Raw genomic sequence first — 24,407 nt, 5'->3', positions numbered from 1 at the left:
TCAATTTAGTTCTTTTGCCATGATTCACTAACTAACAGTCAGCACATATACAAACCTCAAGGCTGCTACAACTTGTGTAAACTTGTGTTTGCGTTTCCACCACATGTGAAGACCTGTTAAGACTCTACTTACATGTCGGACCTGCTCATTGCTGGTAGAGGAGATGCTGGACTCGGCCTCGTCTGTCCTCTCCAGTCTGTCCGTCCTAACGCTGCCCTCCTCCTGCTCCTGCTGCTGCTGCTGCTGCTGCTGCTGCCGCTGGCTCTGGCTCTGGGTCTGGCTCTGGCTCTGGCTCTGGCTCTGTTGGTGGTGCTGGTGCGGCTGGCTGCTTTCCTCCATCTTTGTTTTCCAGAAGCGTCCCTCCCTCAGGAAACGCTGGTAGACCTCGAGCTCCTCGCACGCCTTCTTCCAGCCGTTGCTGCGCTTCACCTGCAGCTGCTGGACACTCACCTTGATGTCCTGGATGTTGTCTGCGGGGATCCACGCTCTGGAGGAGACGAGGAGAAAAAAACAGTGCTCGAGATTTACCATTTTAATGTTATATTTATACATCTGAGCATATTAGCTGTTTCCAAATAAGACCTGATGAATTTAAAATGGCTGATAGAGATGTGAGGACAGTAACAGTCCTACTTTAGGTGCTTTAAATTAATGTGCACTAAATTATAAAAAAAAAAAAAAAAGAGTTCACATAGATAAAAAAAAAACAGACTCCTGCTGTTGAACCACTCAATCAGAAAAGCGATACTGCGTGCTGTTTTTGTGATGTCGTCCAGCTGCTCTAACCTCTGATGCTGGTGTCCAAAGAAGCGCACGTCCACCTGGTTGTCCTCCCTCTGAAGGACTTTGGCAGGCCAGTAACCAAAACCTTTCATCTTTGCCCACACCAGGTCATGGCTCGGGCTCTGCCAAGTTAACAGACGCAAAAAGAAACATATTAGACTGAAGATACAACCTATTGGAATATTTCTAACAAGCACAATCAGAGTTTCTTTTGTGGTGGGATGCCTTTTATTCTAAAATTACAGTTTATATCACAGGACAACCTGCCTAGTTTTTTTCAGTAGTCTGCATGAATTTGCAAGAATTTGTGTGTATACTGTTTGATGGTCTGTACATTATTTTGTCTTGTTTCATCAATGATTTTAGTCTAAAAATTGGCATAAAAAAGTTTTTAAATGTCTGTAGCAGTTTCCCACAGCTTGTTTGTTTATGTCAAACTAACTGGGATATTGGGTTGTAAGACCTGACATCTGACTCGAGACAAAAGTGAAGTAAAACTCCACTGGTGTGGTAAACAACTACTTGTTTCACTAAATCAAATGGATTTAAGCGGGAGTGGAACTCCAATCAACAAAAACAACACTAGAATTGCATCTTACAACTGCCGCCGATAATGTAATGATTCTACTGATAAAGAAAAACAACAAGAACAACAAAAACAACAGCATGTTGCCGCCTCTGTTGAGAAATAAAGTTTGGTTGGGCCTGGTACACTGGGTTTGGTTGTACTCACACAGGGGTAACAGAACCAATTGTCAGGCCGGGCGTTCGACAGGTAGAAACAGTTCTTACACAACAACAACTCGTTCAACTGGAAGAAGAGGAGAGGAGGAATGAGGGAGAGAAGAGGGAGGGAGGAAAGAAAAAAGTTACAAGAACCGTTGAGAACTTCTGAAACAATAAGCTCTGAACCTACAAACTACAGTGTGTGAGAGAAAGAATAAAACGACGGTACCTCATGGCATGTGTCGCTGAAGAGCAACCGTGCGATCTCTGCCTGGTCACTGTGAACTGCAACACACAAGAACAAACATTGCTCAGCAAGAAAGAAACAAACTCTTTATTTGAAAGTGACAATATTCATATGCTTTGCTCCTGGGCTACTTGTGGAATCATATTCAGCAGGTGCTGCAGTTTACAAACAGCATTTGAATGAATATTTTTAGTATTCACTACATGTTTAGATGAGTAATGCTCTGGTGGTGACGCATTTTCATCTTGTTTTCTAGGTGAAATGAAAGAGGAAACAACTCAGCACAACACAGTAAAACCTGTAAAAATTTGACTCACCTCCGTACAAGATGGCAGTGTTGTGAACGATCAGCTGAGCGTCTGCTTTAAACTCCTCAAAGGTCTTATACTTTCCTTCAGACAGGTTCTGAGAAGAGATCGATGGAGAGCAAGAATGTTGGTCAGAGAGAGAGAGAGAGAGAGGGAGAGAGAGAGGGAGAGAGAGAGAGAGAGAGAGAAGGTACAAAGAGGTCTATTCACAGGCCGAAATGCGAGAGGTCCAGGAGAGGGGTGTGTGTGTATTAACACTAACACATACACACATCTGGGCAGAGATCCAGTGTGTCTAGCAGAGGCTGGGTGATGCAACAGTGACCAAAACAGCAGCATCCTGCCTAAACTAACACACTGTCTAATACCCAGACACACACCTTTTTTTTTTTTTTTTTAAATCAAGTGTTGCAATTGTGGTAATTAATTATACAATGAGCCAAGGTGGACGATGTTATATTGAAACTGACGTATCATCAAGAACAGACAGTATGACAGTAAGTGTGGTTTAGCATTTACTTGAATTACTGATGTACAAATGAGGAATGCAAATGAAACGTTGCCTTATCTTCCAGGACAGAATAATTCATCAGAATTCTTTGACCTTGCTTTTGACTGACTTGACGACTTAAAAAGGTGAAACATTTGCAAAAGCAGTTTAGCAATAATAATAAAAAGACCTGCACTGCTAACAAAGGCATCAGCGTAATAAATACGTCTCATGCAGCTACACATGAAGAACACACACACATAAAATGCAGAGATCCACTTTAATGATCACTTTGAGCACAGACAGGTCTGCAAGTCTGCTCACTAACTCATCTGGTTGTGTTGACCGGACATCAGGCTAACATCTGCAGACAGCTGTTAGCAAGTGTTAGCTCTGCAGGAGGGAAGGATTGAATAGAGTAGAAGCCCCACACTGTTCACTCGACTTTCACTACCTCAAATCTTCTAATCACAGATAGTATCTCTTCAGCAAACACAAACAGAGCTCAGGGTCAGTGTCTGTTTTCAGTCCATCTCTCTTATTTGTTGTTTTGTTTAAATCTGCCCCTCTTGTACTTTTTCATTTTTGCTTGTGGGTGTGAGGGGATGTTTCAATCTTCTGTATGGGTGAGAAAATGTAAAAAACTGACAAAAAAAAAAAAAAAAAAAAAAAAATATATATATATAAAAACAGAAAAATGTTAGGATTTTAAATAAGAACAGGAGTTACACAGCGTGACACTGGGCTTGACTGTTACCTCTTGGATGTTGGAGACGTCCAGCGCAGTGTGGATCAGCCGTTTGTACATAGGGTGTTTAATGTCTTTGCCTTTCTTGTTCAGATCCACTGCCTGCAATGTAGAGGAGTACAGCTGCAATTATTGGCTGATTAATCGATCAAAGGAAAATTAAAGCAGGCTCAACCTTTAACATGTGAGGATTTGTCATATACGACAGCAAATGAAATATTTTGGGGTTTTGGACTGTTGGTCAACAAATGAAGTCATCTGAAGACGTCACAAAGTTGTGATGGTGATATTTTTTTTGACATTTGATACACCGAGATCCATTAATTAAGAAAAAAATCTCCAGACTAACTGATAATGAAAATAATCTTTAGTTGCAGCCGTACAGAGGAGGGATACTGATTTAACACCACTTCATAGAATGGAGGACAGATGTGTGAGAGGGTTAATGAAGCAGAGATGGAGGGTAAATGATGAGATTTGATACTAATTTCATAGGGAACAGTGGGATGAACAGATGAGGGATGAGAGAACAAGAAAGGTGGAAGAGTCATGTCATTATTTATCACTTGAGGTAAGGGAGCAAAGGAAGAGAGAGTGAGACAGGAGGGTAAGGGTGGTGACGTAGGAGAATGAAGGGGATATTTCTTCTTGAGAGAGGAGTGAGGGTTAGTGTGGGTAATTGTACAAGTGGGACAGCAGAGGCGTCAACCACAGACCACAGACTGTGGTCATGTCACACTGGGTTTCAAATGTATTTTTCTATATTTTTAGAAATGATTTTACAGGAGTAAAAACATGTTTGTCGAGTTACTTCAGAATGGCTCCTGCAGCCTCTGAGAGTGGGCGGGCTGCCATGTTTGACAGCTAAGCCGATGGGGTGAACATGACACAAGGTAAACAAACTTGTGGTGGTAACTGTAGCTTTTAAGCCGTGTGAAGACAGTGTTTAGTTAAGCGTCACATCACACATTACTTCTCAAAAGCACGGCTAAGTGATGCAGCAATTTGTAATCACTTCATGGAATCACTGACTCTCTAACAACTTCATGCAGTGTAAGAATAATGAAGAACTTTTTGCTGATAGTTGTGATATCAATAAAACAAAAACTCAAAAAAAGTGAACATTCACCTTGTGAATCTTTAAATTCTTTTTTCATGTAATATGACAAGAAGAGGAACTGACAAAAAGAATTAAAATCATAACTGATGGAATCTAAATGACATCCAAACCCTAATGAAAATGTTAACAGTCAGACTAGAGTAAGTTGTTTCTCTAGACTACTTTGGCTTGTTATATTGGACAACAACAGTCTGCTGTGTTCTCACAGGGAGGAGGTTTGATGAGTTGAAGGTGGACAACAGCAGCAATAACAGGTAGAAATAAATATACAGTTGTTCTCACCCTCTCCTTCATACGTTGGACGATGAAACGCAGGTATTTACACATCTCCTGTTTGTTCAGGTTCTTCTTTTTACTGCCCTGCAGGAAGGAAGGGAAGGATGATGTGGAGAGAGGAGAGAGGGAGTTTAGAACAGCAGCAACTTCTGTTTTTTTGATTTGTGTAACCCAAATTCTCCAACACACACTTATATTTAATATTAATTCATAACGGCGAGAACACAGAAGTGGAGACAGGGCTGGTTGAGGACAGAAAAATAATTAGGCATCTGCTGGTATTACAGTAAAACCAACAGATAGTTAGCCTGTTTCTGCAGAGAAATGATTTCTAAAACCTCATGAAAGTGACAGGAGCCTTTATTTGGATAAATAAATACAAGAAACAGAAACATTTCAGCTGGAGAAACCACTTTTTTTTTTGGACTGGATTATTACAGGAGCGTTATTACATATGAGCATAACGAAGACGTCAGACGGATAAAGTATTACTGTAGAGGCAGCGTGGAAGGATGAAAGGGAGGATTATGATTTGCAGAGGCACATTTTCTATCCAAAGTGACTAAATCCAAAGTCTGACAAAGAAAAGACTGTTAGGCTGAAGTTTCAAATATCACAAAAGATGTTTATATTTTATAACATCAACTTATATAAAAAAGAAACAACCTCTTAAATCCACTCAATACACTCATATGCACAATAGTACTGAAGCCTCCCCTATGACACTAACTAACTGAAATCGCAGCAATTGCCTGTCAAGTTGTGCAAAAACCTTATTATCTCATTTCCGCACCAAATATTTTTTTTTACAGTAGTCTGTGTAAGTCACCTTACAGTACTCTGCCTCCGCCACTCAGACTATTTTCGGGTTACATCCCTGTCAATCCAGAGTCATATAAAATATTAATCATTTGTGTGAAATGTTGTCATAATTACTGTGTGAAGTCTTGAGTTATTGCTAAGTGTATTGTGAGGTCACACTGACCTACAGTAGATCTTTGACCACCAAAATCCAGTCAATGTGTCCAAGTGAACATTTGTGCCAAAGAAATTCCTTTGAGGAGTTCTCGAAATATTGTGCTCACATGGCCAAAATCGTGTTCGTCACTGTGACCTAGACCTTTGACCTTTCACCCCCAAAATCAGTTTGTTCTTCAGTCCAGGTGAATGTTTGTGCCAAATTTGAAGAACTTCCACTGAAGAGTTTACGGATATATCGTGTAAAAAAAATAACATCAACTTATGATACACTTCAAGATACCAGCTTGGGTTTAAATTGCCTAACCTCCACCCATACTCTCAGAAACCTAAACCCTAAAACCTTTTGAATCCTCGAATGGCCCTTTGCTTTAATTAACAAAGAAGTCTTTCCTTTTCAAAACAATGTTCATTAGTCATTAAAAAATAGACATAATAGCCATTTAAGAGTGTATACACCACCTACCCTGCAGACAACACACTGCCAGTGCGACCCTCCGTCTCTGGGCTTGCACTCCTCCGACAGACACTTGAGATGGTAGACCCGGAAGCAGTTGTCGCACGTGAGGACGTCCCCCGGTAGGTGACACTCGAAACAATACCAGTCGTGACTCTCCGCCTCCCAGTCCTGCAGGGGGAAGACATAGCAGAGCACAAGTTTGGGTGACCCCCCCCTCCAACCCGCCAACTACAGCAGGGGAGGAAATGATTTTTCTCCATTCTTGATGAAACCTAGCACTCATGATTTACAGATATGTGATGAGTGTGTCAGAGGATGTTCCAGAGACCATTTCACCACTGAAGGTGTCGGGTTTGATCCCACGCTGCAAACCATCAACTCCGGTGAATGAAGGAACATTGAAATTCTTAACATTTACATCATGAGTCGTATCCAGCTTGTAAATGAGGTTCCTCCTGACTGATCTGGGCTTAATTTTTCTGAGTATGAATTTGTTTTCAATTTGTGTGTGGCTGTTGTGATTGTGATGCTTGATGACTTATAGATGAGCTACAAAGGAGACAGGAACTCCCTTGTTAGATTCCAATGGAAATAAAAAAAATGATAAACTTCCTTCCTTTTAATTACCAAGTTTCAAAAGAATAAATTCCAGCTCAGATGACTGAATCTGACAGCATGATTATTATATCTAGGGATACTCTCATTCTACTTCAACTTACTATTTCATTGTGATTCCACACCCACACACACACACACACACACACACACACACACACACACCTCAAAAAATGAAAATATCCATTTGTGAAAGTGGAAATATACCAAGTGTAACAGCAGTCAGTGAAGCTAATTTAGATGCACTGGCCTCAGTGACAGCAGGTGGTGACAGCATGGAGTTCAGAGCATTGTGCCAAAAGGTCACTAATTCCAATCATGAAGCAGCTAAAAAGATCTGAGTGGAAAGTGGATGTGAAGAAAAAAAAAAATCTAATGATAATGTTGAGCAGCTTTTCGGTTCTTGTGGAGTCTCTTTTTTCCTGTCTAGCTGCTGGGCACCAAGAGCAAAAACAAAAAGCCCCACGGTATCAAACCTCAATACTTTTTAGTACAGACTACAAATGTATCTGAAGCACCAAGTGTTGAAATCTGTCAAAAACACTGGCAGTGAATACCTGGTCAGATTCATGATCTTGCTTTCTTTTTCGTTAATCAGATTGTTCCTGATTTTAAATCAAAAATTGTAGAATTTCAGACGATTATATGGAGGCAAAGAGTTTGTACAAATGCACAACATCTAACAATTGAGAATTGACACTTCTCCTGTGTTTTATTTGGAGTGTTGATCCAAAAGAAGATATATTTGTGGTTTTAAGAACCAAGAACCATCTCAGTGTAGTTTTACATCTCCTCTCTCAGGCTTCTCTCTGGAGCTCTAGTAACAACAGGTCGGTGAGTTTCTGTTTCCTGAGTGATTCAATAAAAATAAGGCAGATTTCAGGTGAACACTCAGAAAAACCAAATCCCGCAAGGTTGGATGGTGGGTCCAGGTGGGCGGGTCTTGGGGCATGGCTGAGAGCGGTGACTGCTTTCTTGTGACATCACAAAATTACAGAAAGTCCTAACAACTGATTTTAAGGCTCAGTTTCTGAATACAGGCTTTGTGCATTTCTCTGTGGACTGAGGCTTTGATACTTTCACAGTATTAATATAGAACCTAGACCTGCTTTATAATCTTTTTTATATACACGTGGACATCTACCTTTATACTATATGGGACCTTTAAGTAACTTTAAAATAAATATTTTTATATTTCAAAAAGAACTGTCAAAACTTTTCCTAAGCTACCAAAACTCAGGTATTGTATTTTGTATTATTGTAAAAAATTTCAAGCAATACTCAGCCCTGGCTGGCCTTTAACAATGTTAATTTTAAAAATAACCTGCCCTCATGTTGTGATAATTAAATGTCCATATCAAGCATTTGTGTTTGTGGCTGAAAGGTCATTGCCTTTTTTTTTTTTTTATCCTAACACACATAAAGGTTGCAGTCGTCCTGTCTTACACTCATTTTCATTAAAGGGTTCAAGTGAAGGGCACAGAGATGGCGAGTATGAACCACTAAAAATTCAACTCCTCATCAACCTGTCAAGAGTCCAACTCCTCCCACTCACAGTCTGGACTGACTCAGTAGGGAACAGCAGGAGAATCATGACCGAGTGCCGTTCAATAAAAGCAAGAAAAGAGCAGCACTTCAGTCTCTTTCTTGATCTTTTCTCCATATGTTTATGTGCTGTAGTTTGGGTTTGAGCCTGAGGAATCATAGAAGATAATCTTACCAGCAATGTATTTTCCTAAATAACCCTGATAAGTCTTTAAACAGAAGACTACAACAAGAATGTGCACTACAGCAGAGAGGCCTTCCTCTGTCAAAAAAAACACATGCAGTTTTAAACAGACTTGGACCAGAGTGGTTCCGTCGGAAGTGTAGGGGTGAAACGAGCCCCAACACAACCATAAATAGTCATAAGAACAAAAGGAGTAAGGATAGCTCTGACATTCACGCTGCCAGTGTCGCTGCTACAACAAAGAACCTGATCTGAAGCAGGGCCTGCCAGGAAGCACTCTACACTCTGAAATGCAGGGGTTTACTGGAGGACCTTTTAACAGATAATCTACAACTGTCAGATCCATCACCAAAATCAAATACTACGCTACATTTTAACACCCTCGTGACAGTAGCACGGACAAATATAATCAATTAATTGATTTGTCAAATGGACAGAAATTTAAGCAACAATTTTCAATAATTGTTTAAGTTATTTATCAAGCAAAAAATGCCAACATATGCTCTGCCTTCAGCTTCTCAAATTTATGAGTTATTGAATATCTACACAAGCAATTTGAAGATTTCATGTGTCTCTCAGTCAAGCTGTGATGTGCATTTCTTTAAACAATTTTCTGGCATTTTATAGACTTAATGATTAAAAGATTAACCAAAAAAATTATCTACAGATTAATCAATAATGTAAGTAACTGATGCCAGCAACACGGTGTCCTCTGTAATGTTCTTGGGTCAAGTCAGTTTCTCAGTCCTCCTCGTTGCTTGTCATCTATCTACTGTCAATTCTACAATAAAGGCATAAAAATGCAGAAAAGTCTTTAAAAAATATTTATTTTATCAGTTTAAAGCCTCATGTAGCACTAGATAAGACTCTTGTCTTTTAGTCAGTGCGGTCGCTGTCAAGAACACCTGTTGTAAAAAATAATCCAGATGCATTCAAGGGCAAAATAAAACTGAAACCTGAAAAATATGTTGGCTCTCTATCTTCGAAACAGTCAGGCAGTCCAACAATGTCAAAAATTCTTTCAAACTTTGTGTTCAAAGTATAACCTGACAGATGTGTGTTTTTGTTTTGTTTTATTTAAATCAATACTAATAATGTGTAGCCAGGATATAGAGTTAATGGGACATTTTGCAGTTGAAAATAAACTCAATAAATCTTCTCAAACATATCTTACATATTTTCATAATGCCATTTGTTAGTATTTTATTTCAGACAAACGGTGCTTCATCAGCAGAACACATTTTTTTCCCCCAGGTAACCAAAAATTAGGCTTTCATTCCTTGGTTTATACATAAATTTGTAAGAACAGCCCTGAATTTAAATGCAATGGTCTTCTGCCAGGTCATCAGAAAAGCACTGACCATACTCCAATTAGTAGCTGGAGAGTTGCTAGCTAATGTGCTAACAAAACTCGGCCTTAACCCATAATTCACATCCTGTGTTTGCATTACATGCCTGCAATGCAAAGTACCACTAGGTATGTAGGAGTGATCATGGTCGGTTCACATCCCCAATCCCATTAGGGAACAAAGAGTTTGAGTTAAGTGTAACAGTTGTGTTCACATATACCCAAATGAACAGAAGTGAGGGAGGAACATTTTCCATGGCTCTACATTAAAGCCTGTCCAGAGATTCCTCCAAGGACTTCTACTTTTTAGAGCGTATAGACTCTTCACCCACACAAACACTTGACAATACAGAGATGGTACTTGTGTTCTGTCGAGTGTCAAGAGCCACTCCACTATTGTTGGACTGTCTGAAAAACAAGTGCCTGACTTCAAAAGGCTAGAGCTCTCTGAGCCAAGGACACTGTGTCTGTGGTTTCAACAAGCACATGGATAGAATAAGACCCAAGCACAACAGATACTATCACCAGATTAGTCAGAAAGACTGAAGCTTTCAAATTCATCTGCAAAAACCAAAGCAACAATTTTTTTTTTTTCTTGCTTTGGTTTTAAATATAAATTTATTTTAAATATTACAGAAGCAGGAAAATCTACCTTGGGGTTTTATATTAAAGACTATCCCTAAACATCCGTGAAATATCTCTGCGCCTTCCTGAAGGGAGAAATGTGCCCTGACTAAAAGCTTCCAACAAAAGCAAGGACCTGGATGGTGATGGAGGAGGAGTTGGCTTCCTTCTGCCGTCTCCCACTGCTTTCCAACTCTGGTTAACAACTCTGCACCGACAGTGTCAAGCTGGGACACGTCAGAGAGCCGCGCCTTCTAATGACATACACAAAACAACCCTGGGGTTGATCTCCACCTCCCGCCTCTTTTAGAAATAAACTGCTTCACTTGTAGCCTGACATCTTCTCAAAATTCAAATAAGCTGGACACTGCATTGTAAATAAGTATGTTATTTTGCAAGTTTTACCAAAGTTTATACAGATTTCATCCACTTCCTAAAACTGCTATCTTTTTGGACATTACTTTTTGGTTGGTTGATGTCACACAAAGTAAGCCATATCACTTTGTGGCTTAGAAAGACATTACTGAAGCACTGAGAGAAATGCTGCCACAATAAGCAGAATTAAAAGGGTGTTGGTAATTATGTGATTATTTCCTATATATACACAGATCTTTTCTGCTGTATTACATGCTTGTGTGAGCACTGTTAAGAGCTACATATCACTTGTAGCGGTGGGCAATAAAGATAAAATCTTTTATTTTAATCTAAGTAATTGTAAATCAAAAGATTCTATGATAAACTTTCTTGAAAAATTAACTGAATACCTTAATGTTTCTTTTGGCTTATTCAGCAAATTAAATATTAAATGTCAATTTATATGTCATAAAGAAGTTAACATTGCCTATGATGTTAAATGAGTAGGCACCTCTTTTTAAAAAGTGAATGGTAAAATACCTGAGTACGTAAATTTATACTGTCTCATATCGTCATATTGTCCACCGCCATTTAAAGGGTCTCTTAAAGCCTCTCTTTTTCTTCCCCAAAAGGTTAATATTTTATATTTTAAGTGTATAAATTGTTTACGATGTTAGTGGAGGTGGTGAAGCAGCCCAGCTCCACTATGAAACTCTATGGGAAACCCTGCGCTGAACAGTGTTGCTTACAGTACTTTCACACATTTAAGACAAACTCCTGCAAGGTGATATTCCATTTCAAAGCTTGTAGAGGAATCAACAAAGTTTTAAAAACAAAATAAAATTACTGAGGAAGGTGTAAAATATGAATACAACGTTTACACAAGGAAGTTCACTGAACATTGTCAAATTAATAGGTTAGTAAATGAAATAATGTGTGTTTTTGCTCTCTGGGCAAAGTGCGTCAATACATATCATGTTCATTATCATGCATCACAAGTGTGCAGATTTAAATTAGTTTAACCACCAAACTTTCAAGTTATTGACAAGAATCCAATTGTTTTATAAAAATAAATAAATAAATAAAAAATAAAAAATACCCCATAAATACCGCAGGAAATTTAGGGTATAATTTCACAGATGAGAATCAGTTTGGGCAAGCCTGGAATTAATCCAATCTGACTTGAGGCAGTGCATTTAAAACTTGTTTTCAAGAATTTGGCAGTGCTATTTTAAAATGTTACAATTGGTGGGCAAATGCCACAGTTATCTGTTTGAGGATTAAATATTCCCTAGGTCAAGGACACAGCACATGCCAGCTGGATTGAATCCAGGCACCTGTGGAGGAAGGACAGGCCTCCATCTAGCAACTGCTTCTCACATTCAACCTCTAAGTCTGTCCACTGAGTGACTGAGTGACCTGGAGAGAAAATAATAAAAAAAAAAGTCGACTGTGTTACTAGCAGCAGGCATGGAGAAAACTAAAGAGCACGACCACACAAACTACGACTATCCTCCCACCCGCCTCCACCCTCTTTCATTAATCATAAATGAAGAAAAAAAGAAAATAAGCATGCCAGACAGAAGTTAAGACCACAGTAGAACACACCCCTTCTGAGGAGAACTACAACTACCAAGACCAAAATACTACGAAGGCACAGATGCTTGCTACCAACCTGCAACTATGCTAGTATTGCTTGTTATCTCACAGTAAAATGTGATTCAGTTAAGCACACTGATTACAGCTATGATTTACAGTTGCTATTTGACTCTGGTTGGTTGTTTAAATGCCAAGGACTGGATACGGCTTTGAGTTGTACCAGGTGAAGACTTTTGGGGTTTTTTGTTTTTTGTTTTTTTTTGTTTAAATCAAGCAACAGCACATCTGTAGATAAGTAGCAAGCACATACTTTCATCAAGATCACTGATCACTTCCGCAAGAAATTTGGCCACGTAGACACAGCGCTGCAAAGGACTTTCATGAAGCTTTTTACAGCATAACTGAGTGACAGCAAGTAGCTTCTGGCAGTGTGGTTACTACTAGACTGTAGGCCGGCGTGCAGAGTCATCTGCAAATGGAAACCTGATACATTTTTAGCCTTGTGTGTAATTTTATTTAAGTGCAGTGAGAGGCATTACATAGTGCAAAGAAGACAGTCTCTCACCACTGGCAGAGAAGCCTTACCGTTTCATCTTATACAGCCCACAACTTTTTACACTAACCAGAACATACTGTATGCTGTTTAGTTTTTTCTGCAGCCTGCATAAAAAGATTCAGATTCAGTCTGACTGCACTGCATGTGGCAGAACCGATTTCTCACAGAATGATGTTAGTTGAGAGGAGGGGGGGGGGTGTGTTTGTGTGAAGGGATCAAATGAGGAACAAACCCTGAATTTGAAAATAACAATGCAGCCCTTACCTTGCTCCCCTCGGCTTTCGGCTCCTGTGATTGCAAGTGATTCAGAGAGTAGTGTTTAAAAGTCCTGCTGCCAAAATGACCTGAGCTCCGCTGGTTAACAGGTGTTTTGTCCTGAGAGACCAAAACCTTTTTGTGCGATGACACCACACAGTACATAGGGACCAGCTACAAGCTATCTAGCAAGCTTCTTTGACTCCTTTTCTGGCCTTCAAATCATAATATCTTTTAATGCAAGGATTTTATTTGCAAATATACCTAGAATTAGTATGAACTGGTACATGTTTTGTGCATGAGTATGTGCAAGTCAAAACTGTTGTTTTAAGCACCTGAGTAGTTCACCTTAGACCTAACAAAAAGAGGCTTAATCTCCCACCACATTATTCTTCTCAAACAATTGACATCAGTCATTTCTGTTCTTACTGCATTTTATCTCCTGTAGTTTAATGGGTAAAGCATAACACTAATACAGCTGGGGTGTTGGTGCCCTGGTGTAAAAAGCACTGGGATTAAGGCACCCACCAAATACATATTAATGCCACTCGCACTTGCAGAGTAATCCATAAGGTGCTCTTTGCATTACAGATGGCAAAAGACAGGAGGATTCTCCCCAGGTAGTGCTAATATACTGTGAAATGACAAGCTCAGTGCAGTGCTACTCTGGAAGAGACAAGTCAAAGCATCTCTACACTGTGAACTGTTCCTTACAACTAAGGGAAATAAGATGGAAATAAAAACAAGAAGTAAATATGAAAAGAGAAAAGCATTACTAACACAATGCTGCACAACAGAGGGCTAAAAGATAATAGACAAATTGGGGACACATTTTTATACGCACAGATTAAACAATTATTAAACAATTGTAAACAAAGTCCACAATTTGAACAAAATGCCTTGATATTGTTTTCTTAAACTTTTCTATCTCTGCGGTTTGGCTCTTATTTATTAGGTGAGGATTTTCATCATCTTTGTAGATGGTACAACAGTAATGTTTGCTCCATGTAAAGTCTGTGTGCTGTGACTCTGTTAACACTGTGTTCACACTGCAAGCAACTTGACAGATGGGTGGCTACATCCTGACAGAATCCATGTTGTAGTTTCCATTAAGAAACCTATCGTAACTTCATCAGTGCATATGTTACGACTACTTTCAGCCACAGAAAGTTGGATTCCTTTTATCTATCTATTCAATTATTTATTTATTTTGACATAAATCATTTGTTTTTTGGGATGTTTTATTCTAAGAATGACTATGTGTATAACATACCCTTTTATAGACAACACTTACAGTATTTGTACATTTATTTCTGACATGTATCTCACTTCTAAATTGAAGTAGTAATCTGGAAACTCAGAAATCAGGAAACTAAACCAAACAGAAATTGAATCCATTGATTCAATTTCCAATCTTTCTAATAAATGTTTGGGAGAACTGTCAAACTAGAATTATAAGTGTTGTTCATTTTGCAATTGACAGCTAGAACTATATCATAAAATAGAGTCCCATCAGCTGAGAACTATTCACCCTATTGGCCAATAGTGGTGTTGATGGCAAAGAGTTTTGTCATGTAATGGTTGCCATAAACATTCAGCTCTTTAGGTCAACGCAGGACTTCCAGTAATTTCTTAAAAGATTTTGCTTGCAATGTGAACATGGGCACCAACAGAATTCTACTGTTATACTTGGACAAACACACACAGGGATTCAGTGTTGACTGCTGCCTGTGTTGATAACCTAATAAATTGTCACTGGACTTACCATCTCATCCCCGGGCAGCCAGTATCCTTCCTGTTCTATGCCGGCTTTAGAGCCCTTGCAGCCAACCGTCAGGGTCTCCACCACCAGGCCGTCCTTTACGGCCAGGCTCAGCTGTCTGGCAGTCTCCTTAGGGTGCATGCCAAACACACGACTCAGGTACCTGGGCAGGTGAGAGAGGAAAGTCTCTGAGCAATGTGCCATTTTTTCTATGCTAGCCAAACGCTGACATTTCAAATCCCAATCTACAGTCGAGGCAGACCTTGGCGGGGACCCACCGCTTGTATTAGTGTGGCTATCATAAAACTGAAGGTTTGAATGGTTGTTTGCAAGTAAGGTGACACTAAAGCCCTTTAGATCCTTGAAACCAGCTTCAACTGTAGACATCACGATCAGTCAAACAGCATGCATATTTTCGATGATCTAAAAATTACTTGCTTCTCAGATTTGTAATATTGCATCAACAACACCCCACTGCTCCATAAATTATATTCATGCTCCCCAGAAAACAGACTACAGATACATGTGGTGTTTGAAATTACAATGAGGGACCGTGTGTTTAAGTTTTTTTTTTAATCTCCTCTCATGCACCTACATCATCCAGTGTAGGAGCAAATGTGATTCAAATAATGGCTCAGTTGATTCCTGCAGCTGCCTGCTGACTGGCAGTGACCTTCACGAAGCAAGGTCATGTACCCTCTACTGTGGCAGACAGCCAGTGAACAGACCGTGTCAGTGGGGAGTCAGGTGACAGTCGGTATTTACTCCTGAGCTACAAAGGAGAGGCCGACAGCATGTCCATGAGGTTGGGCTGGGGAATTAACCCAAGAGCCAACATTTGGAACCTCTCACCAACTTAATCTTGACCGTTAATTTGGTTAATACTTTCCCCAATGTGTGCCTTCATGAGATGTCGCGTTTAAGAAAACTTAACCTCTTGTTCAGTCAAGTGCCTCGGCCCCGTCCAACTAACGCTAGTCCATGTTCAAAAACGCTGGTGATATGGACGACAAAAGCAAAAACACTGAGCCTCAACCTGAGCAGCTTCTACCTAAAAAGAACACTGTGTCCGTCATTTGAGCTTCAGTGAAGACGACACCGAACACAAAGAAGTCAAATGCAAACACTGCAGAAAAACAATTTCAGCAACCAAAGGTAACACCACCAATTTGTTCAAGCTATACAGTTAAACACATTTTTTTCCGAGAGGAAAAAAACTCAACTTTACTTATTAGTATCCAATTCTGATAAGGTGACAGAATTTAAGAACACCTAGCTTCAGTCTGGTTTCCTCTTAGTTTACAAGCTCGAAAATAAAATAAGTTATACTATTCAATATATATATATATATAAAAATAAGCATTTACCAGCATTTTATTGCAATTAAGCAGGACTGGAACTGAATCAATTATTTTCCTCTTGAATAATTAATAATTGTTTTGTCAGTAAATGTCAAAAGATAATATAAAAAGTCAATCATGATTTCCCAGAGTTCTCGGTGGGAAAATACCTTTTCACATAGTGGAAAAGGTTTGTTGTGTTTCTTGTCTCCATCTGCACAGGTCGCCTGTTTATCTTACAACAATAGATCTTATAGCAATTAGCTTCTTTAACAATTAACTAACTAGTTTTAAGCAGTGTGACTGCTGTTGCTGTCACAACGCCGAACGAGAAGATCACGTTTCCCTCAGAGAGAGGAGGTGGTTAATTATTTGCCTCTGCCTCACTGACTTCAGTCTCCTCTGTTTCCAAAGAGCCTAACTCATCCTCCCTCTTAGCCGCAAAGCCCATTTGGTGAAATTCAGCTACAGTGGGACTGGATAGGATGGAGGTGTTGTGGACGGGAGGGCTATCCGAATGCATGCCGCTGCTTGCTGTTGCCATGACAACAGCCTCTTGCCGTCAGTTTTCATTTGGCGAGCGGCCAGCTCCCAAGGTGCTCGCCAACTTGCTGTATGAGATGTGGTAAGTGTTTCATTTAGTCTCTGCTCCATCCACCGACTGAAAGCAGCAACTGAACGGCGAGGTCTGCTGCTGACAATTTTTGTAGGTGTGTGTAGTGAACAATGAAAGATCTTCTCCACAGATAAAATCCTGATGGTTAAAGCCATCATGAGCCCAACCCAGCTGCAGATTCTACATCTCAACGTTGTTTGTAAAGAGGGGGTCTAATATATGACGGCTGGCTTCACCGCAAGAATGGCAATGAATGAATATCGGTTGGAGAATGTCAGAACTCCAACAGCTGTCAGTCTAGCTATTGATCGATGTCTGGTGTGGCCTTGAGTGCAGATAGGACTCAACAGAACATCCAAGCCGTGCCTTCACAGCCTGAGCCAATAAACACTGGATTCACATGACACCAAAATCACCTCACAACAATGCCAAGTGGAATTAATTGGTAATTAATCAACAGGAAATAAATAAGCAATGATTCTCACAATCCATTAATCACTTGAGTTGTTCAACAAGCAAAACCTCCAAGTAAATAGTTGTTCCACCCTTTAAAATGTGAGGATTTTGCTGTTTGTCACTGTTTTCTGTCACTGAAAGTTAAGTATATTTGGGTTTTGGACATAAAATAGCAATTCAAAAAAAAGTCACCTCGAACTCTGAGAGGGATAGTTTGCATTGGTCCCTGACGTCTGGAAGAGAAATTAATTTACTGAAACTCGGAGCCTTAGATCAAAGTCACCACAGGCAACTGATCAAGCTTTTTAGGCAGAGAGAATGAAAATGCAATCAAATTAAAAACAAAGATGAACAACCCATATGTACACAGTTCAATAAGCCCAAAGCAACATTACTGATGATTGAACACGGGCCTCTGTCATGATGACACCCATCAGCAACCCACTTTCACCCAGAGCAAACACACTAAGAGTTAGTTAGAGTTAGAGAATGAATCACATCTGCAACCATTTTGATAACTGAACTAACTACTTTCTGTCATTTTATAAAGTTGTTCTTCAAAGATCTCCATAAAAACATAACAAACCAGGGGAATGATTAAAGTAACCCACTATGTCTATATACAGTCAGTTCAAGTAATGGCATGTTTATGTGTGAAGCCATTCTCTCCCCCTCAGGTCATCACCATGCTATTTGAATCACCTGAAACCCGGTGAAGAGGCAGCTGCTTAAGGACACATAAACATACCAAACCAGAAACTGGCCAACACAGAGGCTCAGAAACAGGCTTTGTGTAAACTTTGTTACAAGGATAAAGACCCCACTCCCCTCCCCAACTTCAACTCCACAGCTATTATCCACCCTTCCTGTCGCTTGATGCTGTACAACAAAAATGAAGAAAGCAGTCCCTATGAAAAGTGTTCACAGTGACATCTATGCATTACACAAAGTAACATGGATGTTGTTACTAGGACACATGACCGTTGACTTTTTCAAGTTTCAACTTTTTCACTGCTGAGCACCATAAACAAAACCCTATTCACCTCAAATGTACTGGGCTGGTTAAATAAGACTCTGGGGAGAGCTATTTAAAAATAATTACAGCAGTTGAAATAAGGTGAACTAACCCTTTAAAGTATCCTTTAAGATATATCATTAAATATGTATATTCTCATCTCCGTCTTATTTTCGGCTGAACTTACTTGGAGATCCTGTCCATATTTGCGATTTGTTTCTGGTTGCGGATGACCTCAATGGCCGCCCACACATACTGGACCACCTTGGGGTCTGCCTGCCTCTTCTTCACCACACGTGACATGATTTCCTTATTCATCACAACTGTGGGAAACAAAGGGAATATATAAATCAGCAGCTCTATTTGTTTTTCTATGTGAATGAGAAGTAGGTTTCACTATACTTGAGTTGTTATATCAATACAAAGAAACAGCCTCATAAGGAGCCACCCTCTTAATAGTAGCAGAACTGTTAATAAATGAATGCCAGTGATAGCATTTATAGTGATAATGACAGCTGTAGTAATAGCTTTAGTATAAGATTATAAAATAAGTCTTACATGTGCTACAATCACACTAAATAATCAAACCTATGTTCCTCATGCCACAGTAACTGGTCATAATAATGTCACATGAAATAAAAAAGATTTTTTTTCCCCATCAAATACTCCTTGAAGACTTGGATATTGTATCTTATAAAAAAGTATATAATATATAAATATAAAGTTTATTGTCAGAATTTACAGAAAATGTGCTTGTTATTTATTTAGAAAGAAGAAATACCCCAATATATCACAAAATGAAAGTAGACCCATGTCTTTGTTATACTCTCATGTTGGGCTTGAAGTAAGTTAATAGACAGCAAGAGAGAATCAAATACGCTCAGTATTTCAAGTTAACTTTTTGGTTAATCTGCCAAAAGCTGGTTAAATCCATAATAAAATAAAATTTAATGGCCTTAAATTTTTTACAAACAAATTCACTGCCTTATAATAATATAATAATATCATATGCCTATATAAACTCCCACAGAATTGTCTCATTTCCTGTACAGGTTTAGCCACAGAGGTGTAGTCACTCAAAACAGAGCATGTTGTATCAGTACATCCCTCTAGCAAACATCTGCTGAAGTTACATTTTTAATTCACGCTCAGCTGATATTAGACAAACTAATCATCAGGTCAGCAGGGAAACAATGCATTTAGGTAGTGCAGAGCAGCTTCACAGGAAACTGTTAGACCGAGAGGTATAACAAAGACCAGGAGAATCACATGTGACCATCTCTAAAGACGTTACTGACCATTATGCATGGTCAGGTGGGTGATTAAGTCACCTGACAATGGATGAGTGATCATCATAAGTTAAAAACACCCTATAATCATACTGCATGCAGTATATCCGCCATGTTATATAACAGCTACATTTAGCCATGAAAACAAGTAATAAGGAAATGCTGTGAGTAACAAACCAGGTGTCTTTAGAACTATCTGATGCTGCTCTGTTGTTTAAATGTTAGTCAATACAATTAAGAGTATTGGTCCAGACTTGCCAAGAATGGGTTACTACAAAGAACTTCAGAGAGAAAACACCCACGTAATTTGTGGCCTTAACTAAATCTTCAACTCATCTGAATCAACAGGAAAACTTGTTTTCATATTCCCTCATTACAGAAAAAATAACACATACTGGAAGAAAACTACTGTCCCAACCATTAAAATGTCACTGGACAACTTACTACCTTACATTTGGAGAAAGGTGTTTATGCTTTAAAAACACAAGCTCTCTCAATTTGACAGAATTTGGCAGCCCCTTTAGCAACTAATCTACATTTTCCACTTTTTAAATATTGTACAGTATAATACAAATGTGAGAAAAGTGAAAGATAAACAGGGGATAAATCTAAGCTCTGTACTTCCTTTTTCCCGCCATTTTTCCCTCCTTAGTGTATTTTGTTTTTATTGCTGTTCCTATGTTTTTCCCAGGAACATAAGCAGACTGCTCAGTAAAAGCATGTTTGAGAGATTTGTGCCAATGTGAATTGTTCAGTCACAATATCTTTACATGCTTTGAATAAGTTCTTGGGAAGTGGCTTTGATTCAGTAACAAGTCCAGGAAATGTTTTTTTTGTGTCCTTGACTATCAGTCCTCACGTCCTATGATATCCAACTAAAGCTACAAACACCTTTTTCCTGCACACAAAATGAATCTACAATTCTGCTGAAAGTCTCTCATGCCCATACGCCATTTATTTAAAATCAATATATGTAAACCATATTCCTCCAAAGCATTGATTAGATGTCAATGAAAATGCCTCGTTGTCATTTGGAGGACAATTTCCCTTCTTGCCATGTGGACAACAAACTCTGTGCTGGTGAAGGAAGCTCAGAAAATGCCAGAGAAAAATTGACAAGGAAAACTCTTAAAAGACCTTCAAAGGTTCTGAATAATACTGGTCTGCCTCTTCACTCTGGTGCACATGCCTGGCCTTCCCTGAATATCCCAAAATCCAATTTTATGCGGTTCTCCTCTTAACCATCCGTGAAACTTAAGATGTCACTTTCATAAATTGCAGCCAAACACTAACCATAGTAATGCTCAAAGCATTTTTATACGAAGGAATATGCTTGGCTTTAGTGCACTTTGTGGTAGAGGAGGCTGTGACAGATGTCGAGAGAGGATGTTCATCTTCACACGTTTCTCATGAGAGTATGAACGATGGTTTAGGATGAACCCTAATTACCTCAGAATAAATACAGATGAAGCTAAAAACAACAGAAATCATGTGGTCAGTCACAACAAACAAGCAAAACATGTTGTCTAGAGAAGTAGTGGTCATGGTCAGAGTGGAGGTTTTTTTAAGTTCAGATGTTGATGTTGTTATTTTTCTTTTGTTTCAGACTGGCATAGAGAGATCTGAGCTTGGGCAGTACACATATATCAGCCAGATGTGTATGATATTAGCTTTACAAGTCAAGCTCACATAAAGCTCTGGATCTGGATTCATCTCATTGTGGTTAATCAATGTTTTAGATTTTTTTTTTCTTTTTAATTGCTATACTAACAAAGATGTCTTACTGTCATAATTTTACCAGCTGAAATAAAGTGCTGGAAATGGACACAAATCAGAGAGAAACAATACAGAAACATAAATGGTAGTAATTACAACAATTAAGAATTTTTTTTTTTTTTTTAACTTTGTTGTGTCTGAAAATAATTTTCAGACACAACAAACAATTGATAATCGGAAATTAAAGGTTTTACAGTGTTCAAAAAGAATAAATTGTAGCATTGCTGTTAATAGGAGGATCACTTAACAAGAAAACACTAAAAATATTTGCTGTTTTCTTTCAAGCAGCATGTAAATATTATTTTTACATTTGGGTGCAGATTATGAACTCGGAGTTTAGGTGAAAAAACATTTTTCACTCATCTTGCCTCTAAACATCACAGGATTCTTGGTTCAGAGAGTGGAAACCCAACTTGGAAATGAATAACAGGTAGTTTCGCAGACTTTGCAGCAAGTAGAACAAAAAGGAGAATAGAGCAGTAATGTGACAGTGAGTAATGTGAGCTCCACTACTGTGTATCAAGTGTAGAAGGTGTGAACGAGGGCCACCTGTGCCACCATGCCAAGCCAGCTCGGCCAACCAGGCTCTCTCTCCTACATCCATGTGTCTGCTGAGCTGGCATGTACACAACACAGTCACCTCTGCCTGACTCTCTGCTTCCAATCTGCACCTCTGTCCCCGGAGAGCTCACCCTACATGATGACAGGGCGACCGTTTCTGCACGCCGACGTGCTCCCCAATCAATTAGGCAAGGTGTGCGACACGGGAGGCCAATTAGAAGACAGGCTGAGTGGGCTTGATGGCTCCCAGGATAAACAAAGAGACTACACGGCGCTGTTGTTGCCTCTTTAGAAAACCTGTAAGCTCCTCCTAATATTACTCCATATCGATATTCATACCCACTGGTTATAATGCCCATTAAACCAACTCTGACAGTCAGACAGGTTAGAGGATATCAGCATTACACTCAGCCATTCACCGTTAGCCCGCTAACAGCAACCAGGTTAACACGGATATGATGAGATATGATGTTCTAGAAAAAGATACCGCGATGTCACACTGCGACAAAAACCTTCACAACAAATCTTTTATTTAAATAACATGCTAAACATAACTTGTGTCTTGTGGCAACAAAGAGACAGTCGTGGAAGGCCACGGGCACTGCCATTCAAGAAGCTCGATTTAGCTGCTAGCAGGCTAACTAACGTCCAAACCAAAGCTTGTCAAGACAAAGGGGCCATTTAACTTTTTCTACATACGTTAAATTAGCCAATTCATATTGTATATAGTCTCAATGATAACATAAAACCCAGAATAAGCACGTAAAATTAATGGTTGGCTAGGAAGCAGGCTATCGTGGTGGGTTAATTTTTGTTAGCGATGCTACTAGTAAACTGTTACGTAGCTAACATTAGCTGACTGACTGGTAAACCTAGCCAACTTGTCACCGAACATGGACAAGATTCACAGTCACAACGACAACATAGTTGTATCTATAGTACATGGGAAGCGTTATCCGCCGCCACAAAATACCGAAACGCTCTCAGCTAACTAGCCTACCTGCTCGTTTGTTTTGGAGGGCGCCATGTTCACAGTCCTCCATCACGGGATAGGAGAGGCTAAGCTAACGGTGCTAGCGCCTGTAGTTGCTGGCTAACTAGCCGCACTAGGGGTTGTCATTGAGCCTGTGCGATTTTCACCAGAATAAATCAAACTTACCTCTGCTATAGTGTCACAAACCCACAGCGCTGCAGAAAATCCGCGAAGGATTGAACGCGAGGCAGCTTACATTAGTATTTTTCGGGCTAGTTGAGGCTGCGGATGGTGGCTTGTGTGCAGCAGCTGGCCACAGTACAGCAGCGCTGCGCTGGGAGGTAAACACAGACAGCGCCAACAGAGCGGAGCCGAGCGGGGCTGCTGAGCCACAGGGAGAACTCTAGTGGTGGAATTCAACTTACTGCACCCTACACCGGGGACTCATCAACCGGGATATTAAAGGGGCAGTCCGTCGATTTTACACGTCAAAGTCTATTTGTTGCTCATGTAGGGAGTACCACTGTGCACAGCCACCATAGCCACCAAGGGGACCCCTGAGGAAAACCTCCACAATGCCATTTTCATTATTTCCCCTAACACCCAGAAAGAAACCAGTTCAGCAATCCGTTTTCTGTGATACTAAACTTTTTTTCATTGTTCATTCAGTGATACAAACATTTTTCCATCTTTAAAGCAAAACGTCAAAGAAAACCGTAATTTCTCCGTGATAAAAACTGTTTTAGTGAAGAAAGGACAGAGACTGACTAACAGATGTCCTTCTGCTCTGAACATGAACACTGTACTTTGCGTTGTTTCAGGAGGAAAACTGCCTCAGTTGTACTCTCATATTCGTTTCATATCTTCCCCATCAGCTTTGAATCAGATCCTGGAATGAAGACAGAAGAAAATATCTGATTTATTTTTGAGGAAAAATAGCTTTATTCAGTGATTTCATGAACAAATTCAAGTCCTCCACACAGTTAGTTTAAGCCGAATCTCAGATATGGAAAAGAAAATAATGAATGATCTCCTTGTTGATACTTATGATAATTACATTTTATAACACCTCATAGAACCTTATTTGTAAGATAGTTTGAACAACAACAATATTTAGACTGACAAGAGCATAAATGTAAAATTATAGTTTTCCTTATTTAAACAGAGACAACAAAATACCTGTGATAAAGGAAGGTCTGGTGATTTCTCTGTTAAGGCCCATGCAGTGGAAGAGAAACAACAACATACAAATACATCAACACAAATATTCAACAAACATTCAGAGCACAGAGAAGTTTATATTTTCATCTGGAGAAATGTCAGTTTAGGGAAAGAAAAATCATCCTGAGCAGTGATATCCTCCATGGCTCCAGCTCCACCTAAAGAAACTCAAACATCAACAC

General features: G+C 39.5%; 1 protein-coding gene across 2 annotated transcripts in view; it reads right to left on the bottom strand.

Annotated features, from left to right (window-relative positions):
• The window catches only part of zmynd11 (zinc finger, MYND-type containing 11), a 33,684-nt gene extending 10,316 nt beyond the window's left edge, over positions 1-23,368 (bottom strand). Inside the window, exons 1-12 of one of the 2 annotated variants that reach the window (XM_023396671.2) lie at positions 23,191-23,368; positions 18,593-18,728; positions 14,982-15,141; positions 13,226-13,249; positions 6,143-6,304; positions 4,705-4,782; positions 3,312-3,404; positions 2,074-2,161; positions 1,739-1,794; positions 1,517-1,594; positions 787-905; positions 133-487 (exon numbers count right to left, since the gene is read on the bottom strand). In XM_023396671.2, the coding sequence (XP_023252439.1) occupies positions 133-487; positions 787-905; positions 1,517-1,594; positions 1,739-1,794; positions 2,074-2,161; positions 3,312-3,404; positions 4,705-4,782; positions 6,143-6,304; positions 13,226-13,249; positions 14,982-15,141; positions 18,593-18,723 (1,344 nt within the window). In that variant the 5' untranslated portion in view covers positions 18,724-18,728; positions 23,191-23,368. The remainder of the gene's footprint in view (positions 1-132; positions 488-786; positions 906-1,516; positions 1,595-1,738; positions 1,795-2,073; positions 2,162-3,311; positions 3,405-4,704; positions 4,783-6,142; positions 6,305-13,225; positions 13,250-14,981; positions 15,142-18,592; positions 18,729-23,190) is intronic. The other variant, XM_087171236.1, reaches the window with a different exon arrangement.
• Positions 23,369-24,407: the final 1,039 nt, after the last annotated feature.

Source organism: Seriola lalandi, unplaced genomic scaffold, assembly GCF_002814215.2.
Source record: "Seriola lalandi dorsalis isolate HSWRI2012SDOR001 ecotype SW California unplaced genomic scaffold, Sedor1 jcf7180002054982, whole genome shotgun sequence".
Classification (NCBI taxonomy): domain Eukaryota; kingdom Metazoa; phylum Chordata; class Actinopteri; order Carangiformes; family Carangidae; genus Seriola; species Seriola lalandi.
Note: the sequence above shows the minus strand (reverse complement) of the source record. Positions and strands in the feature narration are given on the sequence as shown.